General features: G+C 39.8%; 2 protein-coding genes across 5 annotated transcripts; both read right to left on the reverse strand.

Moving 5' to 3' along the window:
- Window positions 1-1,398: 1,398 nt before the first annotated feature.
- LOC129770091 (ATP synthase subunit beta, mitochondrial) lies at window positions 1,399-3,637 on the reverse strand. The gene is made up of 3 exons (XM_055772719.1): window positions 3,506-3,637; window positions 2,616-3,386; window positions 1,399-2,477 (listed from the first exon to the last, which is right to left on the reverse strand). The coding sequence occupies exons 2-3, from the start codon at window positions 3,333-3,335 to the stop codon at window positions 1,683-1,685; spliced, it is 1,515 nt and encodes a 504-aa protein (XP_055628694.1). The 5' UTR covers window positions 3,336-3,386; window positions 3,506-3,637; the 3' UTR covers window positions 1,399-1,682.
- Window positions 3,638-20,450: 16,813 nt separating this feature from the next.
- LOC129768606 (PEST proteolytic signal-containing nuclear protein-like) lies at window positions 20,451-21,779 on the reverse strand. Of its 4 annotated transcripts, none has more exons than XM_055770357.1 (4): window positions 21,610-21,779; window positions 21,485-21,524; window positions 21,189-21,409; window positions 20,451-21,129 (listed from the first exon to the last, which is right to left on the reverse strand). In XM_055770357.1, exons 1-4 carry the CDS (start codon window positions 21,635-21,637, stop codon window positions 20,720-20,722), a joined length of 699 nt encoding a protein of 232 aa, XP_055626332.1. In that variant the 5' UTR covers window positions 21,638-21,779; the 3' UTR covers window positions 20,451-20,719. The 4 variants fall into 4 exon arrangements, with proteins under 4 accessions (XP_055626332.1, XP_055626333.1, XP_055626335.1 ...); XM_055770358.1 differs by having other exon boundaries at window positions 20,451-21,114; window positions 21,610-21,772; XM_055770360.1 differs by lacking the exon at window positions 21,485-21,524 and having other exon boundaries at window positions 21,189-21,383; window positions 21,610-21,776.
- Window positions 21,780-27,283: the final 5,504 nt, after the last annotated feature.

A 27,283-nucleotide genomic window follows, 5' to 3' on the forward strand; every position in this document is an offset into this window, starting at 1 on the left:
CGGTGACACTGGATGCAGAGAAGTGATCGTACGAATTGTATGCAATAGTGAAAGTAAACAACCACATTGAGTTGTATTGGTGTGGTTACATTGCTTCCCCCTTGCTTCGTTCGAATTCGTCTGTTTCTATCGAATAAAATTGTTTGTTTCTATTCGTACAATCAAATTTTCGTGCGTACTCCTATCCAAAGTAACCTTAGCCTTATACACCGATCACCATTCACAGTTCGTTCTGAACTGTATACACAGTTCCTCCAGCGGTCATCGTGAACAGTTCGTTCTGAACTGCATACACAGTTCATCGTTCACCGTACAGTTCGTTCTGAACTGAACTGTATACACCAGCCGGGTGCTATGATTGATGCTAGGATCGTTAGCAAAATCTCAAGCAGAACTGTCAGTGGGATACACAATTCATATGAAAACAAAGGGAAAATGTCAGTGGGATACCCAATATGTTGGCTCCTGTCAGTTCAATGGGGGTTCTCTAAAGACGTCACCCGGCTGGTATACACAGTTCAGCCAGCGGTCTTCGTACACAGTTCGTTCTGAACTGGGTAAGCAGTTCATGTGAACTGTTGCCCAGTAAAAAAAAACGACCGTTCGTTCACTCTTTTTGGTGAACTAGTTCTTTTGAACAGTTCATGAACGGTTTGCCCATCTCTATTTTTAACTGGTCCAAGGACCAGTTAACGTTCGCCCAGTTAAACCAGGATCAGTTAGCAAACGATTACTGTATATGGAAGTGAAAGATTTAGTCAGGTTTCCATTTTTACCATCTCTCTACGACTAATTCTGCGAGTTGAATGTCATAGAGTTTACTGACGTTTACATTTCTACCCAATATTGATCATTTTTGAATTAGCTTGACTCTCATTCCTAGCGCATAATGTTGGCAACCAAATTTTGCTCAAGAGAGATATGTTCTCTTGATGCTATCTCTCTCCGATTTGCTTCATTCCGGTTCATCGACACATCACAATATGCAAAATGTGACAGTTGTTCGACTATTTTTTAAATGCAAATATGAAAACACCACATGAGATGCACAATGAAGACAACTCGTCAAAGCACGTTATGCATACAATTACTGTGTTCTATGAGTTGCCCTATTCTCACAGATAATCAAAATATTGGAACTAACGATGTGCTAATAACTTCTGTCTAACGTTTATAGACGTAACATGAGAACTATTTTTCAACATTGTGAACAAATCGATTATCTAATACTTCTGGTAATTTTGGCAACTTATACGCTCGTTTGAAGATTCCGAGAGAAGTTAGTCAATTCACGTGAACTATCAATACAGACGTTGCATAATCTGAATTTGTGTACAAGTTTGTATGTTCACACACTTTCTGTACGGACTATATTTCTTTCATTCGAAGAAACAACTCTTTTTCACGATCAATGCTATAAATCTGTATTTTTATCATATTGTTGCTACTTATGGCCATCACTTTCCATTATTCGAACGCTCCATGAACAATCTAGGACATTTTGAAAAGAATAATTTCGTTTGGAATTATCATGACGAGAGAAAGAATGAAGCTGGAAGAAAACTCCGAACAAAGTGGGAGGATTTCAGAATCCCCTTCGAAGCCCCATTCAAATTTCCTGTGCTCTCCCTTCTACTGACGGCTAGTTACTGTTTCTAATATGCCCGGTCAGCATTACTACCTTAGGCGGCTTCCTTGGCCAAACGCTCGGCCTTTTCTACGACCTCTTCGATGGGACCAACCATATAGAAGGCGACCTCTGGCAGATGATCCAGCTCACCGTTCAGGATCTTGGTAAATCCCTTGATGGTTTCCTCCAGTGGGACCAGCTTGCCGGCGTGACCGGTGAAAACTTCAGCAACCTGGAAAGGCTGCGACAGGAAACGCTGGATCTTACGAGCACGAGCAACAGTCAACTTGTCCTCCTCAGACAATTCATCCATACCAAGGATAGCGATGATATCCTGGAGGGATTTGTAATCCTGCAAAATTTTCTGCACACCACGAGCAATGTTGTAGTGTTCGGCACCGATAATGTTCGGGTCCATAATACGGGAGGTGGAATCAAGAGGATCCACCGCGGGGTAAATTCCCAGCTCGGCAATGGCACGCGACAATACAGTGGTGGCGTCCAAATGGGCGAAGGTGGTAGCCGGGGCGGGATCAGTCAAATCGTCAGCCGGCACGTAGATAGCCTGGACCGAGGTGATGGATCCCTTCTTGGTGGTGGTAATACGCTCCTGCATGCTACCCATGTCAGTGGCAAGAGTTGGTTGGTAACCGACAGCCGATGGAATACGACCGAGCAGGGCGGATACCTCCGAACCAGCCTGAGTGAAGCGGAAAATGTTGTCAATGAAGAGCAGCACATCCTGTCCTTCCTGATCGCGGAAATACTCAGCAACGGACAGTCCAGTCAGAGCAACACGAGCACGGGCGCCGGGGGGTTCGTTCATTTGACCGTACACCAGGGCGACCTGCGAATGGAGAGGTAATTGTTCACATGTTTGATTTTACGATCCACACAGATAATTACAGTTTTAGCAAGAATATAACTTTTAGTTCGGAAACACAGCATCCTGAATTACGTAACAATATAAATCACTGTAACCTACCTTGGAAGTCTTGTCCTTCAGCGAGATGACACCGCCCTCAATCATTTCATTGTACAGATCGTTTCCCTCACGAGTTCGCTCTCCGACACCGGCAAACACAGAGTAACCACCATGAGCCTTGGCGACGTTGTTAATCAGCTCCATAATCAATACGGTTTTGCCAACACCGGCGCCACCGAAAAGACCAATTTTGCCACCCTTGGCGTACGGGGCAAGCAAATCGACGACCTTGATTCCGGTAACCAGAATCTCCTGTTCGACACTCATCTCAATGAATTCGGGCGCTTCGGCGTGAATCGGGGCAGACAGGTTGGTTTCGATCGGACCACGCTCATCGATTGGTTCTCCGATGACGTTGATAATGCGACCCAGAGTCTCAGCACCGACCGGGATCCTAATTGGAGATCCAGTATCCAACACCCGTTGTCCACGCACCAGACCCTCGGTACCATCCATAGCAATGGTACGGACCGTGCTTTCACCCAGATGTTGCGCAACCTCTAGCACTAGTCGAGAACTACGTCCCTGGACCTCCAGGGCGTTCAAAATTGGTGGCAGATTGTCATCGAACTGCACATCCACGACGGCACCGATAACGGCCACCACCTTTCCTTGAGCAGCGGCAGCTGCCTTAGCTGCAGTCTTCGCTGCATATCCACGGGCTAGAACCTGCTCGGCCCGGGCCGCGACGGTCATCAACGTTTTCACCGAAGAAAACATTTCAATTTGCTCTCGTTGTCACACTCTACTGTTTTTTTCTGGATCGGCAGTCTGAAATTGCAATGGAAAACAGAATTTTCAGTCGAAAATTACCATTATCTAACATGGAGGTGATTACGCAAACCCTGTCTGTCTCTCGCCCGTCGGCGGCTCTCCGCTCACACACTTACCCTTATGACATTCGGTCCAAAAATGAAGGAATCTCTAGCGGAAAATGTCGTTCGTCTCGGAGCGTGGTACTGTTGCGAGTGACGAGAAGAGTGTGTGGACACAGATTCAAGATGTCTGCCGGTTGATGTGCAAAGAAGTGAGAGAATTTGATCGAGTAGCTAAAGTCGATCAAACGCGACAACCCCTGCTAGCAGTGGTGCCATGTTGCATAAATTTTCAATTTATTTATTCAAACTTACCGTGAAAATTGTGTTTTTTATAAATCGTTTATTTCTACAAACTCAGTTACATAAGGGGCCGTCCACATACCACGTGGACAACTTTAAGGGGGGCAGGGGGTACAAAAATGTCCATACCTGTCCACGGTGAGGGAGGAGGGCGTTTAGATAATGATAAAGATACAACTAAAGAATGTCAGAATTTTTGTAATTTTAATCCATTAACGACCAAACTGTAAAAAATATTTTTTGACGAAACCCATTGGTGTAATTTTGATTATTGGTGCCAAAGAAACCACGATGTCCGCAATGATTGCTGTAAACCGAATTTATAACCTAATTAATTTTTACTTAAAATTAAGTGGTAGTTGATAAATTTACAATAATAAATTATCATTTGGTACAAAAATATCACCGAATGGCTGCTTTGCAAAGACAAGAGAAATTAGCAATGTTGCTGTTCTGATATGTCTTTATTTTCGGAAAACTCACAAGGTTTTCCGGAATTGGAAGACGAGCAACAAATTCTTTTATTGGTGCATAGACTGTATTTCTGGAAATGTGTTTATGGCGGTGATGCTTTTTTATTGATTTTTGGAAATTTTTGAAATATGCTTCTATTGGATTGTGTGTAAAGTTCGTATCGCCACTAAAGGCTATCAAAATCAAGCGTTGTCGAAAAATGTTAAATATTTGATCTCCGGACAAACAATGTGCGGCTACCTTAAAGCAGTATTCTAGTGTAAAAATTTGAATAAATTCAAATTTGGCTATAGCTCGGTAAATAATGGAAGGACTTTTTCCCATTATTTACCGAGCTATAGCCATTTTAGTGAAGCGGTATCTAATCTAGTACGGTCATAACAATTAATTTCAAACGCGTATTTCTCGAAACTTGTTTTTACAAACTGGCGTACACGATATTTCAAGTTCTACTGAGCCGATTCATGTCGAATACAATCTGTACCTATCTTTTTATCCTATCAACCAATCGATTTCCATGTAAATTTTTTTTAACGCGTTGAACAATTATATGCCAAATCGGCAGAATAACAGCAAATTTTGACGCGACTCTCTTCGATTTTATTGGAACTTGGTGTAGCGTACTGTTATCGGGAGCTTCGCTACAATCCTTCCGTTCTCGACGATAGTTGACGCAATCCGAGTAGACCGCTGACCTGCCGTTGGAAGCGGCGGTCTCTTGCAAGCAAACATATGTTCCACCAATTACCCGGTTAGCTTGAAACATAGGAGACGATCCTTCAATTTGGTCCGACCGAGCGTTGGACAGCATACGTACGCTTGGTGCATTACGTTTGCCCGATTGCTTTGAAATATGCCTAACGCTCCGGTGGTGTTCATACGTAAACACCTTCTTGAATGGCGTTAATGTTCCCTGTGGAACTTTTTGCCGTCTCAACGTATGCATTAACTAGCGTAATTCATTAATACTTAGTTGAGATTTTTTAAGCCAAATAACGGCCAGAACGGGAATCGAACCCAAACCCGCACAGTGGTCCAAAAGTGCAAAAACGTGATCGTGAGGGATTTCTCCAAAACGGTTAATTTTACGTATATGATGTCTTCGGAGAAGCAATTCAATATAACATATTTTTTTAACAGGATAACGTAGATGGAGGCCTTCCTTTAAATTAAGTGTAACTTTTGAGGATACAGGTGGATACAGACACTTGAAGTGTGGTTTTGCAGCATTTTGCTTGTACTTTAATTTGTAATCGGTTTGGTCTGCCCCAATCTGCCCCTTTATGAAATATCCTAGTTCAAAAATAGGTCAATTTTAACATAAAAACTCCAATATCTCCAAATATATAAGAGATAGAAAAAACAACGTGCGTCAAAAATGTGTGTTTTGACTAGGCAAAAAAGTTCTCTAAACATTGTAAAATTGTAAAAAATCAAGAGGAAAAGTTAGGACGAAAATATGATTTTTTGGTGCTTTTCACCAAAAATGTCCCATAACTTTTTTACCTGAATAGATAGAAAGTTGATGTTTTCAGCAAAAGTGTTTCTATCTAAAAATCTAAACTCAAAATTCAGATATCCGATTAAAATATGATTTTTGACAAAGTTGTTGGAAAATTCATTAACTATTTAGGAAAAATGAAATTTTAAAGGCACAGTTGAGAAATATCTTACTCACAAATTGAATTTAATATTCAAAACTTTTATATCAAAAAACATCCGCTTTCGATACATTTTTTTGTCGTATAGTGATACCGCTGTAAACTCATCACAATGGAGATATGAATTTATAGAAAATTTATGGAATTTTAATGCTTTGCGAAATCGTATCTGTTGAAGAGAAGTAATATGAAAAATGAAATCTACATGCGTCTCGATTTTATCACGCTCAAAAAAAATCACGTGATATATTCGAAACAGGTTTTTTTTCACAATAAAAAATCGGTGTTTTATTTTCCAATATGTATTGACGAATTTACGCAAAGCTGAATCACTTGAAAGCGTGATTCGGTCGTGAATATTTTCATTAATTTTTATTTAAAATCATTTTAGCCATTAAATGTCATCAGTAAGTGGTAAGAAAATTATATTTTTATCTATTTACTATTTATTTAATGGTCTCAACACCCGATTGGACTAATTTGGTCAAGTTGGTTGCTATCATTGATTATGCAGGGGCTTCCTTTCGGCCGATACGAGAAGGAACTACAATGTTTGAAGCGTAACAAATACATCATTTACCTAATGAAAAAAATGTAAATTATAACACTTGTATCGAATCATTCGTCATATGTTATGAATGAAACAATGTAAAATGATGATTTTCTAACCTTTTCAGCGTAGAAAGAATACTTGAATCCGGGAAATTTGTAGAAAGTTTCTGATTTTTCAAAACAAATCAAACCAATTCCATACTAAAAAAACAAAACATCATCATTTTGCTCGCTGCGCCATCTGGTTGGAATTCTAACGTAAATTCGTCAATAATTTAAACACTTTTTTCCATGTGACATGCGAATTATATAGAATTATTACATTACTTATTGAATGAGCTGTAATACGAAATATTATTACACAACGCAACATAACATATCGAGATTATCGCTGCAAAGCTTTTTTCATAAAACCTGTATACGAGCTAAAAAATGATTTGTTTTACGCATTCAATCTAATAACTCGAGTTATTGTGTGAATTATTTCAGAGTTATTATTTCCAGTTGATATCTGTATGCATTCATTAACTTCTTCTTCTTCTTTAAAATCAATATCTTCAATTCTTTCAAATTTCCCATTCTCTACACTGATAACATGTGACACTGCGACACATTCTTTCTTCTCCGATTTTCGGTTCAACTATTCGAGTCTCAGGAGCAAGAATCATAAACAAGTTTGAAAGAATATTTGTTAACTGCACCACACCTATTCACTTTCAAGATTTGGTGATTGGGGTTGATAAAACATGGTGCCAAAACTCGAATAGCAAAAAAAATAAAATCGAAAATAATACACCTTTAAATGTTTTTTTAGTGCCTTTTTCAATGTTTCTGAATTTAACATGATCATCGATTCTATTTTTTTTCGTTAGATTAGTTTCATATTTCGAATTATTCCCTGGTCCATTGGTTGAGCAATAGATACTGCAATCGGCATTTGTTACAAACTGACAAACTTCCGGAATAAACCGATTTTGAAACCATTCTCAGAATAGTTGCCGGTTCATCCAAGCAACAGCAAAGACTTGGTAGTAAACTGGAAGTGACAAATCTTTGAAACATCGAAGAATATTCGATCTTCCAATTGTTATCAATGGCAGTTTAAGAGTATCAATAAAGTAGGAACGCGATATGAAAGTTATTCGGTTTTGCCAGAAATCATTCTGCAACACTTTTTGATGTAATATTTTAATAGTTTGAAACGTAAACTAAATTCGTCGCAGTTATATACCTGGTTCAAACTATCCATTACCCGAGAATCGGTTGAGAACTTTTCACCACAAACAATATTTGAAGCTTACGAATGCCGAAACTCTTTTTAAAATTGATGCACTACTATACTAGAACGATGCAGGTGCTTCAAAAATGCGTACAAATCTATTAGTTAGAATCATTTTTTCAGTTTCTTCAAAATGTTATCTTTGATATCAAACTTTCTGGTGCCCTTGTCACGTAAGTCTTGACATGGAGTGGGAAGTTGGGATTGACGATAAAGCAGGGAAAGTTTGGGTTTTTGATGTCCCTCAAGTGTTGGGTGGTTCGAAGTTGAATCACTTCCACGGAAATCAGGTGGACTTGATTTTGCCTGTCCGCTGCACTCGATTTTTAAACAAATAACAGGAGGTACAGCCGGATGGAATTACTCTTGAACTTTTGGAGTGGACATATTTTAGCGTCGTGGTTTTCCATTGAAAATAAACAGTGTGGCCTCGTTAGATGCGTTCGCTTCCATTTCGTCAAATGGCAAGATGACAAAGACATAACGTATGTTGAATGGTTTTGGTTGTTGTTAGGCCAATGGGTAGCGCTAGTCCGGATTTCCACAAATGTGCGTTTGGGACGTCCCTTTACAGATTTATCCCTGATATTCCTGAGTGTTTCACAGCTTGTGTGCTAGAGCTTGTGTGATTCCTCTGCAGTACGGACACCTATAGACAATTTCCTTGCAAGGTTCGCCCACATGTATGGCAGCAAATGGAGCGGCGCGCCTTGTTAGCGCAATATGTCGCCGTGTGGCCCATTGATTTGAATTTCAGGTATGTCATGGCTTAGAGATGAATAGTCGCACAGGAAGTCTATATTTGTCTACCACGACGACAGTCCAGGATTTTAACAGTCCTCGAGGGCCGTTCTCTGAACTTCTCATTTTCTTTACTCATTATAATTCAGACTCAGACTTTACTGATTATAAATCAGACCCGCTTTGACTATCACCCTTGCCAATTCCACGTCAGAAGAAGGGGTGTAGACACAATACTCTAACGTAAAGTGCTGGTCCCGCTTGTGTGCTTTCGGTCATCCACCATAAACCGCAGTTTGTATGGTCTTACTTTCGATATTGCAGATACGAAAGTATAAATGTTCCAATCTGAAGTCTGAATCACATTAAGGCCTTTTTCATTCGGTTTTGGCCGGAATAGAACTGACCCACGGGCAAGCTCCAGATTGCATCATATGTCTGGATGACACGGAGAGTCGAGACAACAGAGAGGAAGGCGAGGATGAGGATTGAGTTTTAACGGGGACATCAGAAGAGTTAGACAAACTCGAGAGTTAGGTGGGAGTATTGGAGGGTTGGGAGGATAGGTTTGCGGTTTTTGATGTCCTTATCAACCATGAATTTACAAGAGAATTCTCGCTTCACTAGATTCTCGATACCGGTCTGCTAATGCTATCGTTTCCGAGTCCAGACCGCTGAGCATCCCTATTTTAGAACTGATACTTCGAAAACTGATATTTCCCTTCATAACATGGGATATGCACATTAGAGTGCCAATGGATGTATGGGGAAAAAGTGACCCTCGAATTTTCAAAGCGAACTTGATTAAAAATGTTGATTCCCACGAAAAACTACCCTATGCAAAATATCAGCTCAATCGGACTTCATTTGTAGTGTCGCACAGCGGTCAAAGTTTTAGTTTTTTGAAAACCGAAAAATCTCCCAAGGGGGAGTAAAAGAAATCGGGGATTTCGAAAACTTTTTTTTGATGCCAAATGTCTTCAAATTGCATGAAACGTCGAGATCTACTGTTATCTCGCAAAAAAAAAATTGGTGCTAAAAATAAAATACGAGGCAAAACGAATGGTTTAGGGTGCCAATGAAAATCGTCATATCGATTTATCATACGGGCCTCCCTGCGAAATGTTAATTTGCACGATAAAATACCCTCTGCAAAATATTAGCTCATTCGGACTTTATTTACTATTGTCGCAGATGTAAAAATTTAAGTTTTCTGAAAACCGAAAAATCACCCAAGGTGGGAGTAACGGAAATCGGGGTTTTCAAAAAAATTTTTGATACCAAATGTTTTAGAATTGCATGAAACGTCGAGATTAACTGTTATCTCGAAAAAAATTGTTTTGTCAAAAATTGGCTTTTCGGCACTTGGTCGCTTTTGTCTGAAAAGTCGATTTTTGACGAAATTTTTTTTCGATATAATAGTAAATTTCGACGTTTCATGCAATTCTAAAACATTTGGGATCAATTTTTTTTTTGAAAACCCCGATTTCCGTTGTGATTTCCGGGTGATTTTTCGGCTACTGCCGGGGCGCTGCCTCGTTGGGGCGCCAAAATCCAAGAATTTTCAATAGCAATTTTTTCTCCGTATTATATTTCATCTTTCAATTGAGTAGAGAAAACATCCATCATAAGTAATTGCTTCTGTCCGTACATGGAACCAATAAATTCTCTTTTTTTTTTTTTTTTTTAATTCGTTTATTTTTACAGGCTCAGTTACTTAAGTTTAAAGGAGCCGAATTCTTAAATATAATTTTAAAACTATATATATAAACAATTTTCTTACATCTATGGTTAGTAAGGTGGAAAACCGATTATTCGCGGTGTACTCGAGTTTAGGAGGGTGACATATTTTTAGGAGAAGGATGGGATATAAGGAAATTGTAACAATGTTGATGAACACTCAATTTATAAATCTATTCGTATATCTATAGTGTATTTACATTTCAACTTATTCTACTATTTATAGCAAGGGGACGAATTACCCGCAAAGGAAGGAAAGGAGGGTATAAGGATGTAGGGGCAATCACACACGAAGATCTATAGCTTTAAGGAAAACATATATATGGGACATGTAATCAAGGTCTAACCGAGCCAACACATCTCTCACCGGCACATTGGGCTGTCTTCCTCGGGCCCGAAGGGAGTTTTTTAAATTCGATCTGGCGACCAGATACACCTCACACGACCAAACAATGTGCTCGATGTCGTGATAACCTTGGCCACAAACGCAGAGATTGCTGCTGGCAAGATTGAAACGGAAGAGTAGTGCATCTAACGAACAGTGATTGGACATGAGTCGGGAGAAGGTGCGAATAAAGTCCCGACTCAAGTCCAGACTTTTGAACCACGGTTTGAGGCTAACCTTAGGGATAATCGAGTGAAACCACCGGCCCAATTCATCTTCATTCCACTTGCGTTGCCAGTTAGCGATGGTATTTTTGCGGACTAAAGAATAAAATTCATTGAAGGCGATTTGACGCTGATAAATATCGCCTTCAATTGCACCTACCTTTGCTAATGAGTCAGCCCTCTCATTACCCGGAATGGAGCAATGTGAAGGGACCCAGATAAAGGTAATGACATAACAGCGTCTGGATAAAGCACTCAAAATTTCTCGTATTCTCTCAAGGAAGTACGGCGAGTGCTTTTCCGGCCTCACTGAACGGATAGCTTCGACAGAGCTAAGACTATCCGTTACAATGTAATAGTGTTCAACAGGTCGTGAGGCGACGCTGTCCAGCGCCCAATGAATTGCTGCCAATTCAGCAATATACACTGAGCAAGGATTGGAGCGATCCTCGATCGTTGGTAATCTGAATATCCATAGATATCTTGCTTCATGGACAGATCAAAATGCACAGAGGAATTGATGTAGTCAGGGAAACAAACACGGTTGGGAATATACGAAGAAGGATCAACCTGCATGGGGATGAATTCATGATATGAACTCATGAATCCGGAGTGAAAATTTAGCTCGATCAGCTGCTCAAAATTTCCGATCACCAATGGGTTCATGACCTTACACCGGATGAGGAACCGATGAGATAGTAAATTGAAGCGATCTATTAGTGGGAGTACGCCTGCCAAAACCTCGAGACTCATGGTATGCGTTGAGGGCATACATCCCAACGCGATACGGAGACAAAGATACTGAATTTGCTCGAGTTTAATAAGTTGTGTTTTGGCAGCTGATTGAAAACAGAAACTGCCATACTCCATCACTGAGAGAATAGTTGTTCGATACAACATAATAAGATCTTCGGGATGGGCTCCCCACCAGGTGCCGGTAATTGTACGGAGAAAGTTTATTCTTTGTTGACATTTTTTACTCAGATACCTAATATGGGCCCCCAAGTACATTTGGAGTCGAACCAGACCCCAAGATACTTGAATGACATAGCATGAGTGATCGGTTTACCCAAAAGTTGAAGCTTTGGTTTTGCTGGTCTATGCTTCCTAGAAAAAACCACCATCTCTGTTTTCTCCGTGGAGAATTCGATCCCTAGCCCAATGGCCCAGGTTGAAAAATTGTTCAAAGTATCTTGTAAGGGTCCTTTCAGGTCGGATTCGTTTGGTCCTACGACAGACACCACTCCATCATCTGCAAGTTGTCTCAGGCTGCAATTTTGTGTAAGGCAATTGTCGATGTCGCTTACATAGAAGTTGTACAAAAGGGGACTTAAACATGAGCCCTGGGGGAGGCCCATGTAAGAGACCCGACTTACTGCCGAATCTCCGTGAGAAAAGTTCAAATGTTTCTCACAAAGCAAGTTATATAACATATTATTCAATAGAGGCGGCAGACCCCGAGAGTGTAATTTGTCCGACAAAACCTCTATTGAAACAGAATCGAAGGCCCCCTTTATGTCCAAGAATACTGAAGCCATTTGTTTTTTTTCGGCGTAAGCCATTTGAATTTCTGAAGAAAGCAACGCAAGACAATCATTCGTCCCCTTGCCCCTGCGGAACCCATATTGTGTATCTGAGAGTAGGCCATTCGTTTCAACCCATCGATCAAGGCGAAACAAGATCATTTTCTCCAACAATTTCCGTATACAAGACAGCATTGCTATTGGGCGGTACGAATTGAAGTCGGACGCGGGTTTTCCGGGTTTTTGAATAGCTATAACTCGTACTTGTCTCCAATCATCTGGAACAATATTATTCTCCAGAAACCGATTGAATAAATTCAACAAGCGATGTTTCGCCACATCAGGGAGGTTTTTCAGCAAGTCGAACTTAATTCTATCCGATCCCGGAGCAGAATTGTTACATGAGAGCAGAGCAAGAGAGAATTCTACCATCGAAAACTCGGAATCAAGATCGCACCTACCTTGTGGTATATCTCGAACAATTTTTTGCACAGGAGCGGAATCAGGACAAACCTTCCGTGCAAAATTCAAAATCCATCGATGTGAATATTCTTCGCTTTCATTCGTTGAAGAGCGATTTCTCATGTTTCGAGCCACTTTCCATAATTTTTTCATTGACGTTTCTCGTGACAAACCTCCCACGAAATTTCGCCAATAAGCACGTTTTTTCCCTTTGATTAAGTTTTTAAATTGATCTTCAAGGGCTAAATACGTTTGAAAATTTTCAGGGGTTCCACGTTTCCGAAATGCTTTAAATGCATTCGATTTTTCTACATAAAGCTTGGAACATTGGCTATCCCACCATAGATTGGGAGGCCTTCGGGAAATGGTGGAACCTGGGATGGGTTTCGTTTGAGCGCGAACCGCGCTGTCATAGATCAAACGAGAAAGGAAGTTATACTCCTCCAATGGAGGTAAACCATCTCTGGAATTGATGGCTAGAGCAATCGCGTCCGCATATTTTTTCCAGTCAATGTGTCTTGTGAGGTTATATGCCATGTTTATAGATTCAGAAGAATTCGACCCAATGGTGATGGAAATTTTGATTGGCAAGTGATCACTACCGTTGGGGTACTGGATTACATTCCACTTGCAATCTAACGATAGTGAATTCGAGCAAAGCGAGAGGTCAAGAGCACTTGGGTTAGCAGGAGGTACACGTGTTGTTTCCCCAGTGTTCAAAACGGTCATATTGAAGCTGTTACAAAGGTCATATATCAACAATGAACGATTGTCGTCGTACTGTTCCCCCCAGGCAGTTCCGTGAGAGTTGAAGTCTCCCAAGATCAATCGTGGCTCAGGAAGGAGTGAGCACATTTCATCAAGTTGTTTGCGGCTAACCGCAGCTCTCGGAGGCCAATACAAGCTGACAATACAGAGGTCTTTGCCTCTGATGTTTGCATGACAAGCAACAGCTTCGATCCCTCCAATAGGTGGAAGGTCAATTCTAAAAAATGAGTGGCACTTATTGATCCCCAAAAGCACCCCTCCGTATCTATCATCACGGTCCAAGCGTATAATATTAAAATCGTGGAAAGAGATATCATCTCGCGAAGAAAGCCAAGTTTCGGACAGAGCAAAAACATCACAATTGTAGTTATGAATTAAAATTTTGAATGTATCCAATTTAGGGATAAGACTACGACAATTCCACTGTAAAACAGTGATATCTCCGACCTCTCTATTTGAATTATACATCAAGAGAGATAATCATTGCAAGGAGGGGCCATGTTTGCATCAATTGTTGCAAAATTGTCTTTAATACTGGAAGCATTGAGATGACAAGGGTTCTGATGGAGTCGGAAACATTAAAATACTTGAAGATTTGGTCCAAAAGGTCAGACAACTTTATAAATCCCGATTGGGAAGTTGAACTGGACGGAATAACAGGGACAGTTGGGGTTTTTGATGTCCCCTCGAGTGCTGGGCCATTCGAAGGTGAATTATTCCCACGGAAACCAGGAGGAACCTGATTTTGCTTGTCCGCTGCACTCGATTTTTTAGGCATGCTAACTGGGGGTATCACCGGAGGGGCTTGTCCTTGAACTTTGGGAGTGGTCACATTTTTGCGCCGGGGATTCCCTTGGAAAATGAACGGTGTGCCCCCGTTAGCTGTGTCCGCTTCTATTTCGTCAACGGGCAACGTGGCGAAGACATTTTGTGTGTTGATTGGTTGTTGTTGTTGGGCCAGTGGAGAAGCGCCCTTTAAAATATCCGCAAAAGTGCGTTTCGAGCGTTCCTTCAAAGAGCGCTTCTGTTTCTCCCAGCGACTCTTGTAATTTTCACAAACTGAGAGCTCGTGTGGGGATCCCCCGCAATATGGACATTTATGCTCAGTCGCACTGCAGGATTTCCCCTCATGTTGCTCTCCGCAAGTGGCACAGCGCTCCTTGTTGGCACAATAATCCGAAGTGTGACCAACTGACTTGCATTTGTTGCAAGTCATGGGCTTTGGCACGAAGAGTCGCACAGGTAGTCTCAACTTGTTCACCATAACGTAGTCAGGGAGGGCGGCACCAGCAAAGGTGACTCGAAACGAGTCGGACGGCGTAAATTTAGTTTGGTCCCCATCATGGGAAAGTTTCCCGAGTTGGCGACAGTCCAAGATTTTCACTTCCATTGAGGGGAGCTTCTTGAACTTGCCTTTTCCTTCTGCTTTTATTTGTTCGCTCGTCAGACCCGTTTCAGTTATCACCCCCTCAATTTCTACATTATGGGAGGGTATAAATGTTCGATATTCGAGAGTGAAATGTTGATCAGCAACAATCTCGTTTGCGTGTTTCCGTTCATTCACGACAACTCGCAATTTGTTCGGTCTAACCCTGCGAATTTCAGATACAGAAGTGTATCTGGCCAGATCATTCATGATCTGAAACACGTTAAGGTTTTTTCCTTTCGGTTTTGGCCGGAGGAAAACAACCCAAGGGCCAGTTCCAGGTGCATCTTCTGGATAAACTCTGACACGTGGAGCGGAGACAACAGAGGGGGAAGACGAGGACGAGGACGAGGATGAGGATGAGGACGAGGACGAGGATTGGGTTGGATCGGAAGCATCAGAAGGGGGAAGCGAAATCGATGATGGGAGAGGGGGAGTGGAAGTAACAGTGGGTTGAGAAGGGAGGCTTGCAATTTTCTTAGAGGGGGGCTTGGTAGGATGAGCGGATTCGTCCCCAGAAGAATTATCTTTCTTATGAGGGACTCGTTTATGTTTTTTCCCAGATCTTGTATGAGATTCATTATCGGAGATCTCCATCTCTGGAGACCTCCACTATTCTCCATTTTACAAAAATTTCTGTCTTATTTCTAAATTATTATTGATTTTAACAATAATCTTAAAAAAAAATAGCAAAAAAAATTATGATAATAATATCAAACAATGAACAAATGAATTGAATAATAATATTAATAATAAATATGTGTACCTTAATATATAAGTTGTTCCAATAATGCGCTCTACTGCCCTAATCAGGGAGAGACAGAGGCTACGCGCTACGGAGACAACACAATAGCGCAAGAATAGCTTACGCAGCCACGTGATGATGAATCCCGTTTGCGACAGTCACGCGATGGCGATCCCGTTATGCCGAATCAGTTCAACAGCCGCAATCCGGCTCGCTGCAAGAGCGCTGCTTCCTTTGTTCCTTCGTTCCACTTCACAAAAGGTCAGGTCGAAAGCGGACAGCAATGACCTTCACTCGTACACGATTCACTCGTACCAATAGCACAATAGCAAAAGTGGCAACGCACAATACCGACACTGAACTTTACTCGTCAAGAGTTGGATAGCGAATGAAATTCTCTTTGATTTTCGTAAAATTGAAACACTCAACATCACATCAACACAAAGTAGAATTTCAACAGCTTCTTACCTACAATGATAGCGTTCTTTGGAATCGTACAAGAAATATTCAAATATTTCAGCAGTTCAACTACACGTTGGAATGTACTTATTGAGTCTTTAAGAGTATCATTGGAAGAGCATTCCGATAAAAGATGGTCGTCAAAACGGCAAGCAGTATTACCATTGAAAAGGTCCATTTGTTCTGCTTTTTTGATCTCACTGATTTAAAAAATTCGACCAAACACAACAATGCCACCGTGTACGGAGCCGAAGTTTTACTGAATCAAAAAGATTTTGAATTTCTTTGTCTTCTGGAACTTTGGGAATGAATCCTTAATAGTATGGTCAAAGTGAATGAATCGTTACAATCAAAAGGTATGACCTTAGACTAAACTGACCAGACGTCCCGCGTTACGCGGGACAGTCCCGCATTTCAACGAAATGTCCCGCGTAAGATTCCGTTTCGTGAAACGTCCCGCATTTGGCAAAAGAAACGAAAATGTCCCGCGATATCAATATATTTCAATATCACAATTTGATCATTCTTAAATGGATGAACCTCAAAAAAAACATTCATTTGGCAGACTGTTCAAGAGCGCTTCTAATCATCCAAAGATTAATACGTTGAGCTGGTTTCAACGCACCGACATTGGGCTTTTTTGTTTAGAGAGTGTCAACTGGAAGCGACAGCAACAAAATTGGAAAATGATTTTTATAAAAATCCCCTATTGATCCGCAGGGACCAATGTGAGTCAGACGAAAAGTTCATCTTTGGTCCCCTAGCTCGGTCAGGGTTTAATGTTTTAAATAAGCCGGAAGAACTATTGTATACTCGACAGGAAGAGGCAGGGTTGTTTGATGAAGTATAGTAAATGATGCACTGGGCGGTCTTACGGAAGTTGGCCGGAACCTGAACCATGGCCGTTGAAAAGATGTATATCGGCGTGTTATTTTACCTTTTCGTGGCTTTGGTGATCGTCTGTCTCTCTATTTTGGCCATCAGCCCAAAAGTTTTCCATCGGGCGCAGCTGGGGAAGATTGGTGGTCTTCGCGACAATGTTTATGTCCAGCCGATCCATCCTCCAGTGATCTTTTGGCATAATGGGCTGATCCCAGGTTCGGCATAAAGATCACATCACCTTCCCAACTCCGGCAAGCACTTCGTACTATATATCTTCCCGTTCACCATATGACTCGAAAGAAGAGCGGCTTGGAGATTCCCTTCACGTCTGTCAGAGAAGGACCTTCTTCGAGAACTTGATGTGAATGATATATTCAACGTCATCGCTTACCTGGGGAACGTAAAGTACCCGGTTCCCTGTCATTCGTTGAATTCTAGCATCAAGTACGTCTCGTCTTTCATTATGAGTACGAAAAGAAGTTTTTCACTTCTTTCGCCGGAAAGAAGTTTTTCACCAGCACCTCAAGCTACTCCTTCTGGGTGATTGCCTGCTGCTCAGATACGACCGGTCTCGTCTGACGCTCCCGCATAAAAATGTCAATTTTGGCCAAATTCTTCTCCACCGTTTGACCGGTTGCTTCGATCTCCCGGCTTAAGGAGCGGCAAAGGGATTGTAAGTACCAGATCGGCTATATCTGGCGGACAGGATGACCAACACCTTCGCTGTGGGGTTGGAGCTTACAGTATAGAAAAATCATCAAGTTGCTTGACAGTGCTGCTGCTGCGAATCAACATCCTTGAATCATATTTGTTGAAGACTTAATAAACGTAAGATTTAAAGAAAAGTTATTCCTATAAATTATCTTTCATCGCCATCCGAAATTAGTCCTTTTTTTTTGAATGCATACGTTAACACTAAAATCGATGAAAAATGAATTGGAATTTTCGAGCATTCCATTCGGTAATTTGAAGAAAATTGTAGAATTTGAATCGTGCTTGCCAGGCGTAAATGCTCTGATTGAGCGAATGATTTTCGGGCCTAAACAAAATCTAAACCACCGAAAAATCACAACTGAGTGCCGATACTCAGAAAGAAATAATACTGATCAGTTTAGACTCGCTAAACTATAGTTTATGTTCACATAACGTAAATACATAACGTTTTGTGTCCCGCGTTAGACCTCTGACCATCTGGTCACTTTACCTTAGACGTAGCAAGTAAACTCCTTAGAGCCTCGCGTGCATCATTCGAGGAGATGAGGAAGGAAGCATCTAAACATGACATTCAGTTCGTAAAAGAAAAGTATTCAACTTGGTATCCCTGGCAATTTTGAAGCTATTCGACCATGAAGAATGAAAACAACTGGAAACTCCACAGCCCCTCTAACGAGTGAAGATAGTTTTCGGATGGAGGTTATCTCTGCACTCGAGAAAATAATATTGCAGTTGGAACAACGTGGAGAAGCTATAGCGGATATAGCATCAGATCATTCATTTATAACGGGAGACGGACTAACATCTATGAGCATGGATCAATTGATGCAGGCTGGGTCAAATTTCGGACAGAAGTATTCCCAGTGGAACTTGTATCAGAGGTGGAAGTGTTCAAGACGCAGATGAAGGACCTATTCCCTGACTTGATTTCTTCGACGCCTTTAGGCATCTTATATTCTCTCGATATTCTCTCGAAGCCGTTTATCCTAGCATCGAGACGGCGCTACGACACTTCCAGTTACAGTGGCATCGTGCGAACGCAGTTTCAGCAAACTTTTCTTTATCCCATTTGTTTATTTGTTTTAGGCTTATTAGTATTTCAGCTGTAGCAGAGCCGGGTTTTAATCGTGTACATATTACATGTTTATGGTTTCTATAAATTTTAAATTACACAGTAGCGACCGCGCAACCAGTGTGGCTACGAAAACCCCCCGCCCAACTCCCAGCAAGCTGAAATGATTATAAATTATCTGCGTTCTAAAATGAACCAAGAGCGACTCAACGACTTCGCAATTCTTTCGATCGAGAAAAAATCGCTAGCAAACCTTGATTAAGATGCAATTGTGGACAATTTTGCTTCACACATGCGCACAAGGCAAAGATTTGGATAGAGAATAAGCGAAGCTGGTAATGATATTTCTAGCCTTCTAAATATGAATAAACTACTCAAAGTGAACATTGGTAAAAGCGATTAGTTTTCTCAAAATATCGCAATCTCAAACCTAGTGAAAATATCGAAAAAAGTGGTATTTTTTGGGGCGCAATTTTCGTAGTTTGCCGGTGGCGCTGTCTACCCTTACTACAACACTGCTATCATGCATTTGTTTATGTTCAGCTTTAGTCTTTTCCATTTCAGCTAGTCATCTAGACGTTGCAGTTTATGGTTCATGTTTCTGTAACAGTCTTGCAGCGTATCTGCAACAACGAATATCACCGTGTCGTCAGCGATCAAGATCAAGTCACTATTGTTTAACACCTGTTAGATATCATTGATATACAGCAAGTACAACAATGGCCCCAGAACACTTCCTTGAGTCACAATCGGATTCGCTGGTTCCACCGAAGATATAACTCACAAACCTTTTTTTTATAGATCCTGTCACACCATAATTGGAAAGCAATTTGACTAGTTTTCTCCGATCAATTGTTTCGGAAGCCCTTTTTAAATCTATAAATACAGCGAGAACTACTTTCTTTTCCTCTATAGCATGTTTCCATTTCAGTAGCAACAAATTGAGTGCCGTTTCACATGAATGGCGTTTCCTGAACGTTTCCAGATTATTCTTCAACCCAAATTCCATTTTCCATTTGATAATATGTTAGCTGGTCTACGGTCTTCTGGTTTTGGCGAGTTCAGATTCTTGGGAATAGGCACGACAACAGATTTCTTCCAACTGTGCGGGCATTCGCCTTGGAGCATCGATTCATTTACTATGTATAACAGGTGCTGCTTGATAATATCAAAAACACCTACTAGTACTCTTCTGCCAATTTCTTCAACTTCTGCACATTTTTTTAAATCCATCACCAACCTCTTCAGTGTTTCCATGTTTCCATGTAATGTTGGAAAACTGGAATTTAGTTGGTTCAATGAAGAATCAGTATTTTGATGAATTTCTTCTACACTTGATGTGAAATATTTATTTCGCCCCTCTGCTGTTTTGTTGTCGCTGTCCATATCACCGTCAAATACAATGCCAATATCAGGATTACACAACAATTTTATTTTTTTTTCACATCTTTTTTGGATCATGTTAAATTGCTCTTACTTCATTCTGGAAAAAATATATTTTTAGTGTTCTTCAGTTCGACGTGATTCGTCGACTTGAGTTGTTGTTCCTTATTTGTCCTTAGGCTCCATTCGGACTTCTCAGTGCAAATTCTAAATCAAACACAACCATATTTAAATAAGATTGGCCTAGACTTTATTTCTCTTCAACACCATCAAAGGGTAAGGTGAGTAATCCATTCTACAGCGGATAAAGCACAGCAAACGCCGATAAATCTGCTCGTCATATTCACTAATTTTATTGGGTCGCTCGGGGGAGAACACACCTAAACTTAAGATCTATATTGTTAGTCTTTGAAAATGAAGAACATTATTAAGTAAACTCCAGGGAGGGCAAAGAATCTCATCCGTTGCGGATTTCACGGTATCAGAGCGCTATAATCTAACCATCGGTCAGAGAGTTTAACTTTTTCTCGAAAATTTTCTTGGCATCACAGAAGCCATGCTTGGTTTTACCGAACGAATTTGGACCCGAGGATGTGGGCGTATCTCGTCCGATGTTTCTCATGCGCATTCGACACTCGGCTGGCATTTCTTCCGGCTCGTCGTCGCTGTCGTCGGCGGCAAAGGCATTCGCCACGGGTTTCATCAACTTTGGGGTTTCCTTTTTCTGAGCCGTCATCAGCTTCATCTGGATTGCACTGGGCTTTCCCTTTTGCATCTGAAAGCTTGATGAAGTCTTCGTGCCGCTCAGACTACTTGTGGAAGGTTTTTGAAAATTGAATCCAACCTTGGATTTGATCGGATCCGACGGTGATGCATCTGCTGAGTTTGATCCTTGAAAGGGGTGTTCTCGATATTTACAGAAGAATGCATATAACTCGGGAAAATAAAGATTAGTTGAATCTTACCGTTGCTAGAATCTGCGCTGGAGCTGTCATCAGAATGGTTTTGAAGCTGTTGAGAAACTTCTTTCAACTGACGTTCCCTCCGAGGGTTATCCTGTTCCAGCTCATGCAGCCTAGTTTCAACCGGTGAACGCGAGCGACTGCGAGATCGGGTTTTGCCTTGATTTTTATCTTGATCTCGGCGAGCCCGTGAATGTCCTGTGGCAAATTTGGGGGGCAAACAACTGGCAAAATTAAATATCTACGTTTCAATCAATATCAAATATTAGGAGTTACAGATATTTTTAACTTTTGTTTACATGGAGTACTCCACGTTCCTGTAGGCAATATACAGTAGGGCTTTATTTGCATAATCAATATCCGATTAGAGTGCAACAAATTATTAGTCGCGACAGGGAATGGTCATCTTCACATTCAACAGTACCTTCAGTTCTTTGATCCCAGCGGCTCATATCACAGTTATGTGCCTTCTAAAATACAAAATAATCACTTTACCGGAGCTTGGGCTGAGTATTAAAATTTCAACAATGTTCTCGATAAAGGGAGTGTTCTCTTTTTGGACGAATCGATTGTTTTTGATTTGACGTTCGACCGTAGGTGAATTCTGCAAATGCATTTCAGGAAGAATGTCACGAATAGGCTTTTTGGTCAACCGGTTACAGACCAAGATGTGTGGAATAAAGGTGTGACCGTGTGGTCAATAAGTGCGCGAGGGGAAACGCTATATATATACAGAGGACTGTGGAAAGGTATTTGACTGCAAAAAGAGATGTCTAAATTTTTCGTTTATTCGATTGTCGATTAATCGTGGGGTCATTTTTTTATATTCGATTCATTCGAATAATTGTCTTTCAGTATTCGATTAATCGAGCGAATATTTATTTCTTGTAATCAAAAAGAACAGACATTCATGATAAAAAAATATGTCATAATTTTTAAAGTTACATTAAACATAATTTTGTAATAAACATGGTGCAGAATAATGGTTTTTGAATGAAATTGTATTTCAGTATATTGAAAAATTTGCCATTCCATGATTTTTTGAGGACAATTGAATGAAGAGCACATCATGAGAATGATGCACAATATTTTTATTACACCAACATAATTTTTTTTCTGTTCAAAATTACCTATTCTTCGAATGTTGTTGAAATAACTGATTTGTTTGAATATTTCTACTTGGTCCCTATAGCTACTAGTTCAAAAGAAGTATATTTATAGAACCATTGACCACTAGTATAGTATATTTTCCATGGCACTCTGAATTGGAATACTATTTTAGAACGGGAGCTGAGGCTACCTTCTTCAAGTCTTCATTTTACTCCTGCAGGCCCAGAATTCCACCACCAGGCAATCATTTTTATGCTTCAATCGTAAATGGTTCAGCATATTCGATGGATTTTGACGAAACACCATGACGGTTAACACTTCTTTACTCGCGCATAGGTCTGAGAGACCGAGAAATCAATAATTCGTTCATTTCTCAGAAAATATCAACATTGCGATTTTCTCTAGTTTCGTCATTCGTTGTTCGTCATCGTTTAGCGTATCGTATGAGTTGGTACAAAGGGGACGTGTATCACTTTTTCATCACTTTCGGTCTGAGACACCAACACGAGTACAGGAGTAACTTTTTTGGACAAGTGACTTTTTTGCTATTTTAGAATATTGTTCAATGAAATGTATAAATTAATGTCAGTGGGGTGGAATACTTATTAAATAAAATGCATAATATCATTTTCGGACTATTATTATTTGATTTTAGTCCTTTTTGTCACCGGATTGAACAGATTCATACATTATTTGTCGTTAGATTCATACGTGCAAAAGTAATGTACAAATGTTTGACATTCGTATAGTTGTTCACTAAATACAATAGCCACACATATACACACTTGTGAAAGAATTACACTTGCGAAAGAATTGTAAACTGTAAACTATAAATTAATCGGTAGCTTATGGTTATTTTTACAGTTACAGCTTCGGGCTTCGGGAACAATATCGACAAAAAAACAAGTCGCAGGAAGTTTCTAGAAATCCTCTATTAACTATCTAGAAGGTACATTATTCTCATCAAAAAAGACCCTAAAAACACGCTACAAGAAATTTTGCACTGAATTTTTAGAAAAAACGTTCACTTTTTCATTAATCGCGATTACTTTGATAATTATTCGATGTATTCATATTTTGATTTTTCATTATTCGATACAAAACTCCTCGAATAAAATTGCAGATATTCGATTATTTGCATCTATCGAACGATTAACCGACGTCTCTAACTGCAAAACGCGGGAAAATTATCTCCATCACCAGCCGATACCGAGAGTCGATTTATTCTCTTGAGCTGAAACATATAATAAGATAGAGTATATTGCAAACCAGATTGTTTACATACAAAATCCAAGATGGCTGAAAGGCCTTTCTCATAAGTCGCGCTACCGTATTGTATCTATCGTGCTTTATTCCACACATCTTGATCCAAACCAAGGTGTGTGCATATATATATATATATATATATATATATATATATATATATATATATATATATATATATATATATATATACTAACTAGCTGTACCTGCCACGCTTTGCTGTGGCACATAGTGTTACATGATTGAGTTGATTTTCTTCAATTTTTCATGTCGTAACAACAATCCAAGAAGTGTAGGCTGTTTTGTATATTGTATCATAGTTTGAGCTTAATCGGTTCCACACTTTTCGAGTTTTTAACGCGTACACAAACGAACACTAAAAATGTTGCTATATAGAGAGATAGAGATAGAGGAGGGAAATCGATAAATTTTAAATCATTTCGAAACACAATTTCAGTTCCCAATTCTGTCAAACACTTGGAAAAAAGATGTTTCCATTACAAAGAACTCATATTTAATACGAAATGGTCGATTTCCATTAGAAGCTTAATTTCAGAAACGCACTATGGCCATATCAAAAATAATTTTTCTTCAATTTTTCCAATTTTTTATGCCGTAACAGCATTCATTGGAGTGAAATGTATATTGGGTCCAACTTTGGGCTCAATTGGTTCTTTACTTTTCGAGTTTTTAGCGCGTACACGATAACGGCTCAAACTCACCATCCAGAACCATTCTGTGAACTTTCTGACTGTGTGTTGAAAATCGAGCTGAAAAAATGAGAACACCGGGAAGTGACAGCCAATTGGATGGCTGCAAAAATTAAACAGGCGAAAAAATGTATTACGCCGAGTATTCAAATTACTCAACAGCTGCTAAGCCTTAATAAGAGAGACTTCAGCACATTCACAGGACACTGAGTAAATACCATCTTAAGAACATAGGTTTAGCACAAGATGATATTTGTCGCTTTTGTTATGCCGAAAGCGAAACCTCGGAACATTTTCTCTGTAACTGCGGAGCTCTAACTGGACGCAGACACCTTGATAAAGCTATTCTGGAGCCCAAGAAAATTTGGTCTGCGTCGTTGATCAGGATTATAAATTTTATCAAACAAATCATTCCTGATTGGCACCTATCACGCTATAGCCTTCAATCTACTCCTTCATCAATAAGTAGTAGATAAGCTTGAAGTGTAGTATAAAAAGGGGTATACCATAATATGCGTCAAAATAATGGACGCAGTGGTTCACACCCAACAGGGAAAAAAAGCGTACACAAACGAACACAACATTTTTATATATAGAGAGAAGGTGTGACCGTGTCGTCAATAAGTGCGCCAGGGGAAACTGTATAAGTATACAGAGGACTGTGGAAAGGGAATTGACTGCAAAACGCAGGAAATCTAATTCCATCACCAACCGACACCGAAAGTCGATTTGTTCTCTTGAGCTGAAACATAAAATAAGAAAGAGTATATTACAAACCTAGCTTTAACCGTAAAAGACTTACCTTTCAACTTTTCAATGCTCTTATTGCCACCAAAACAATTCCACACACAAAAAGCAAAAAAAAAAAGCAAAATATTGCTGATTGTTTACATATAAAATCCAAGATGGCTGAAAGGCCTTTCTCATAAGTCGCGGTGCCGTATTCGCGTTGACGGCGGAATGGTGTCGACATCTGGATACGACGTTAGTTTGTATGAGACCAACTCTTCTCTATCAGATTAGTCGGCCCTAAGGCAGTTTTAAATTACTAAAATTTGTATGAAATTTTTTTTTCTTGGCGTTATTTACCTACTAGAAGTACGTTGTTCTGACCCTAATTTAAACTAATTTCTATGAACCTTCAGATGTTCTCACCTAAACTTGCCATTATAATATAAAATTATCTTTAGACATTTTGATATTTTAATATTTTTTCACTACTTGCAAGCAAAAGTGATTTTCATTCAAATAGAGTACTAATTTGGTTTGGGAAAAATAATTTTCATTCAGGATTTTTATTTTAAAAGCGTGTTCATTTCTTTTGCAAACCCATATTGTCATGCCTACTCCCCCATTTCGTAATACGAAGCTCAATGCCGTTAACGCGTATTGTATTTATCCAAGATGTGTTGAATAAAGGTGTGACCAGGTCGTCAATAAGTGCGCGAGGGGAAACGGTATAAATATACAGAGGATTGTGGGAAGGGATTTGATTGCAAATAGAGATGTCTAAATTTTTCGTTTATTCGATTAATCGTGGGGTCATTTTTCAATTTAAATTTTTAATTGTCTTTCAGTGTGCGATTAATCGAGCGAATATTTATTTCTTGTAATCAAAACGAACAGTCATTTATAATAAAAAAATGATGTCATAATTTTAAAAGTTACATTAAATAGAATTTTGAAATAAACATGGTACAGAATAATGGTTCTTGAATGAAATGGTATTTCAGTATATTGATAAATTTGCCATTTCATGATTTTTGAAGGACGATTGAAAAAAGAGCACGCCATGAAAATGATCCACAATATTTTTATTGTACCAACATAAAATGTTTACTGTTCAAAATTACCTATTCTTCGAATGTTGTTGAAATAGCTGATTTGTGTGTATTTTTCTGCTTTTTCCCTATAACTACTAGTTCTAATGAAGTATATTTATAGAACCATTGACTACTAGTATGATATTTTTTCCTTGGCACCCGAAGTTTGAATACTACTATTTTAGAACGGGAGTTGAGACCTCCTTCTTCAAGTCCGCATGTTACTCCTGCAGACCCTGAATTCTTCTTCCCATTTTTATGCTTCAACCGTAAATGGTTTAGCATATTCGATGAATTTCGACGAAACACCGACGGTTAAACAAATTTTGCACTGTATTTTTTGAAAAAAATATTCCCTTTTTTATTAATAGCGATTACTTAAATTATTATTCGATGTATTCATATTTAGATTTTTCATTATTTAATAAAAAATTACTCGATTAAAATTTCAGATATTCGATTATTTGAATTAATCGAACAATCAACCGACGTCTCTAACTGCAAAACGCGGGAAAAATATATCCATCACCGACCGACACCGAGAGTCGATTTATTCTCTTGAGCTGAAACATATAATAAGATAGAGTATATTACAAACCTAACCATAACCGTGAAAGACTTACTTTTCAACTTTTCAATGCTCTTAGGCGCGGCGCAAATTGAGACGCATATAGCGCGAGTAACTTGGCGCGATATAGCGCCTGTTTTTGTGGCTAATGAAAACAGATAGAACTTCGCAAATTGGCCAGATGACGCGAGATGGTGGAGCGCTCGTGAGACACGACTCGCGCGACGCTGTGGCTGAACCACAGTTTCTCGTGCTGGTCATGCCGGTTGTGGTAGTTGTGTTGGTGAACAATCATATAGCGCCGTGGGTTTGACACTGTATGGCTGTACTGGTCGGGTGATTGTGTTAGTAAATAAATATATCGCGCAACTCTGTGTTAATCAGTCATTGTATGCGAGTGGCATGTTATTTACACCAAACTGCGACTCAATATGCGCTCCACCACGCTACGTTTGTGGCACGTATGAGTCGTGTTGGTAGTCTCGCGTTCGCTTACGAGCGCTATACGCTTCTCAATTTGCGCCTAGCCTTATTGCCACCAAAACAATTCCCAACACAAGAAGCAAAAAAACATATTGCAAAATATTGCAGATTGTTTACATACAAAATCCAAGATGGCTGCAA

Source organism: Toxorhynchites rutilus, chromosome 2 (genome assembly GCF_029784135.1).
Source record: "Toxorhynchites rutilus septentrionalis strain SRP chromosome 2, ASM2978413v1, whole genome shotgun sequence".
Taxonomy (NCBI): domain Eukaryota; kingdom Metazoa; phylum Arthropoda; class Insecta; order Diptera; family Culicidae; genus Toxorhynchites; species Toxorhynchites rutilus.